At 43.7% G+C, this 3,715-nt stretch overlaps 2 protein-coding genes across 3 annotated transcripts in view; one reads left to right on the forward strand and one right to left on the reverse strand.

The window, feature by feature from the left end:
- The window catches only part of nosip (nitric oxide synthase interacting protein), an 8,235-nt gene extending 6,343 nt beyond the window's left edge, over nt 1-1,892 (forward strand). The window contains exon 10 of the mRNA XM_022753703.1: nt 1,095-1,892. Within this exon, the coding sequence (XP_022609424.1) occupies nt 1,095-1,166 (72 nt within the window). The 3' untranslated portion in view covers nt 1,167-1,892. The remainder of the gene's footprint in view (nt 1-1,094) is intronic.
- A 377-nt stretch (nt 1,893-2,269) lies between these two features.
- rcn3 (reticulocalbin 3) overlaps nt 2,270-3,715 on the reverse strand; it is a 19,621-nt gene continuing 18,175 nt past the window's right edge. For both annotated transcript variants that reach the window (XM_022753701.1, XM_022753700.1), the window contains one exon: nt 2,270-2,575. In XM_022753701.1, coding sequence (XP_022609422.1) covers nt 2,468-2,575 — 108 coding nt within the window. In that variant the 3' untranslated portion in view covers nt 2,270-2,467. The remainder of the gene's footprint in view (nt 2,576-3,715) is intronic.

A 3,715-nucleotide genomic window follows, 5' to 3' on the forward strand; every position in this document is an offset into this window, starting at 1 on the left:
TGTTGTATTCACCACTGGTAGTCCAGGCTGATGAGACACAATCAAGGAGCGACCGCGGGCGTCTACGTCATCGTTTCCAGAGGTCTCCGTTTCAGTCCGTCCAGATGACAACACAACCAAAACTAAAACCGGTCCTGCAGCGTTTCTGAAAGTCCCTGTTTTTACGGTCTGAAAACTCCAGAGTCATGTGGACGCCAGGAGAAGGGAGAAAATGTAGCAGAAGAGATTTGTTTTAAAACTAAAAACAGTAGTGTAGACATAACCTCTGACTGTGTGACATCACTGCTTTAACACCCCCCCCCCNCTTTTATCCAGAGAGACATCACTGAATCTTCAGTGCAATAGGAGACCTTGGTGTAAGTTCTAAGTACTACATCTGTGTAATTAGTGAAGGAGATCAGGTGAAGAAGAGCCGTGAAAGGTCACAATAAGAGCTAGTTAGACATGTCAGGGTGTAGGAGGTGTTAGGAGAGGAGGTGCTCTCTGAAACTAGTTCCTATAAGAATCAAGGTTCATTCCAACCGTCATCCTGTGTTCCTCAGATCATGTAGACACACCGGCAGCCGTGTTGCTGAGGTCAGGGGCCGGTTCCCCAAAGACAGACTTTGACTGTGTCTTAGATATAACAAACAGTCAGACTTCAGATAGACATCTGTTCTGGACCATCTGAAGATGGACTGTGGTACAATGAATTCTGGGTAAATTAAGACTTTTTTCAATGCGCATCCAACCGCTCAGCTCCGTTTACTCCAGCAGAGCATGTTTGTCTTCTGGAAGAATTCAATAGTTACAAGGACGTTTTACTTGAAACAATAGTGAAGCAATAAAAAGAAAAATCACTTTGGTCTCTAAAAACTCTTCCCCTTCTCTCTGCTCAGATTATGAGCCATGTTTTCCTGTTTCTTGTTGTCATTTGCAAAAAAAATCTGTTTTCACTTTGTCATTATGGGGATTTGAGTGTAGACTAATGAGGCGAAATGAAGTGAACTGATTTTAGCATAAGATGAAGGGGCCTGAAGGCTTTTCTCCAGAGGGTCTGTGCTGATGTGAACCCGGTGCTGACGCCTCTCACCTGTCACCTGTTCTCCTCACAGGGTGGAACCGGCTTCGCTGCCTCCGGGGTGGACCTCAGGGCGAAAGAGGCTCGTCCAGTGATGCAGGTGTGAACGGAGGAGGATCTGACTGCAGTGTCGTCACAGCGATCTTTGTACTTCCTCATTATAAACAGCTGGTATATTTTTGTAACTCCTCCCTCCACACTATGATGTTGCTGTGTACTTTCCCTGTTCCCGTTCCTGACTGTTTTTTTTTTTTTTTTTTTAAATTCAACCAGAGGTTAATAAATGAGTTATGTTGATACAGCTCCCTCCTCAATGACATTTGTAAACAGCTGATCTTGTCTTCACTGCCTCTGTCCATGTAAGACAGAGCCGTTCAGCCTCAGTCTGAGCTGCTGTCAGTCACAGATCTTCATCTTAAAGGGCCAGAGTGATGATCTTCATCATCATATGTTTCCATTAGTTTAGAATATATCTACATGGGGAGCAGGTCCTCCTCCACAAACCTGCCATGTTGCTACAGGAGCCCAGAACAGACAAACCAAACAGTAGGTGTGTTTCCATTAACCGGCTTCATGAGTAATTTGAAATCTGGAACTTAAAAACCAGTGATTGAAACGTGTATTTCAAAGAAACTCCAGTGTTGCAAAACAAATTTATACGCTCGCATTTAGGTGGTTTTTCAGACTATTGAAAAAAACAATATTTCACACATTGAAATAGAAACACTTTTTTTCACATTCAAGCCATGTGCTGGACATCTGTTGTCACGTTTAATTAGAATGATATGAGAGGAGAAAACAGCTTCATTCACTTAACATCACTCAGTGGAAACACAGAACATTCATCATTGTTTTGTCGACTTTTCTAAAATAAAAATTAAAAAATGCCTCTGTGTTCTGCAAAAGTGGGACTCATAGAGTCATCGCTTCTACAAACTGTATGAGACGTTAAATAACATTAAAGTTCATGGAGAGGAACAGCTGTCCAGATGTTAAATCCTCATGATGACAATCTGACCTGATCTGATTTACCTGATGTCAGTTTAAACAGTTTAACTGTTGTATGTGATGGTCAGAGATAGACACTGGTTTCATATACAACACACACACACACTGCAGCTGATATAGCTGCAGTGTGTGTGTGTGTGTGTTGTATATGTGTTGTGTGTATACAGCAGGTTTCAGGTAGTTTCCATTAAACACACAGACTCAGGTCTGGTTGGTTTTTTATTGTGTGCGTCTTCAGATTAAGTCCAGTGTCAGACAAACTAGTTGCTGCGTCTGTAGCTTGAAGTCCCCTCAGCAGCTTTGCAGCGCCTCTTTGAGTCTGGGCTGCTGTTGTTGGCTACTTCAGATCACATTCACTCTAACCCGGACAAAGACTCCTCTGGTGCAGCAGTAGATTGTTCACAGTTCATCATGGCCGTCCACCCTCATGCTTCCATAGTCAGTGATGGTGCTGATCTTGATGAAGTCCATCTTGTCCAGCATCTCAGACAGAGTGAGACGACCGTCCTGACGAGCAGAGGACAGAGGACAGAGGACGGGACAGGACGGGACGGGGGAGGGTAGAAATGTGGAAATAAATACAGTTTTATTCTACATGTCATTAAAAAAAAGATGAGAGGCCAAAGGTAAGTGATTATGTCGGAGCAGCAGATAACTACAGATGAGGAGTATGAATGATGTTTCTGACAGATCATAGAGAGGGGTGTATTATTCTCAGCCTGATATAAACACGACGTGAGTGATCTCCAAAACAAATCAGATGAATAAGATAATTTAACGAATCATCAGATACCAACGTCCAAAACATCCGAGACTCACATCAGACAACGAGCAGCAACACTCAGATAGACTGCGACGTTCAGACCTTGATTGACTGGTATTAAGAAGAAAACATTCCCCACACCATCACACCACCAGCAGCAGCCTGGACTGTTGACACAAAGCAGGTTGGCTCCATGGATCCAGACTCTGACTCTACCATCTGCTGCCTCAGCACAAATCCAGATCCGTCAGACCAGGTCTTCACCTGTCCAGTGTTGGTGAGTCTGTGTCCACTGCAGCCTCAGGTTTCTGGTCTTGGTGACAGGAAGTGGGACCTGACGTGGTCTTCTGCTGTTGTAGGTTTGACATGTTCTTCACTCTGAAGCTTCTCTGCTCAGCACAGTTGTACAGAGTGGTTATCTGAGTGACCGTAGCCTTTCTGTCAGCTCCAACCAGTCTGTCCATTCTCCTCTGACCTCTGACCTCTGACCTCTCTCATCAACACAGAGCTGCTGCTCACTGGATGCTTTTGTTGTTGCTCCGTTCTGAGGAAAAACTCTAGAGACTGTTGTGAGTGAAAATCCAGGAGATCAGACCTGATGTGAACATCACCTGAAGCTCCTCACCTGGATGTACTGCTGCAACATGATTGGCTGAGTAAGCAGGTGTACAGGTGTTCCTAATATAGTGCTCAGTGAGTGTGTTTTGTACAACAGTACTTCTGACAACTCAGCCCAACATTTTTCTGTAGGTCACTTTACGGTAAACTGATGAAACACGTTTACACAAGTTCAAACATCAACAAGCAAGTTTTAAAAAAAAAAAAGATGGCTGAAAACAGAGGCAACACATAATAAATCCTAGGATTAAGAATCTAGCAAAACT

Source organism: Seriola dumerili, unplaced genomic scaffold, assembly GCF_002260705.1.
Source record: "Seriola dumerili isolate Sdu_G_001 unplaced genomic scaffold, Sdu_1.0 BDQW01000192.1, whole genome shotgun sequence".
Classification (NCBI taxonomy): Eukaryota; Metazoa; Chordata; class Actinopteri; order Carangiformes; family Carangidae; genus Seriola; species Seriola dumerili.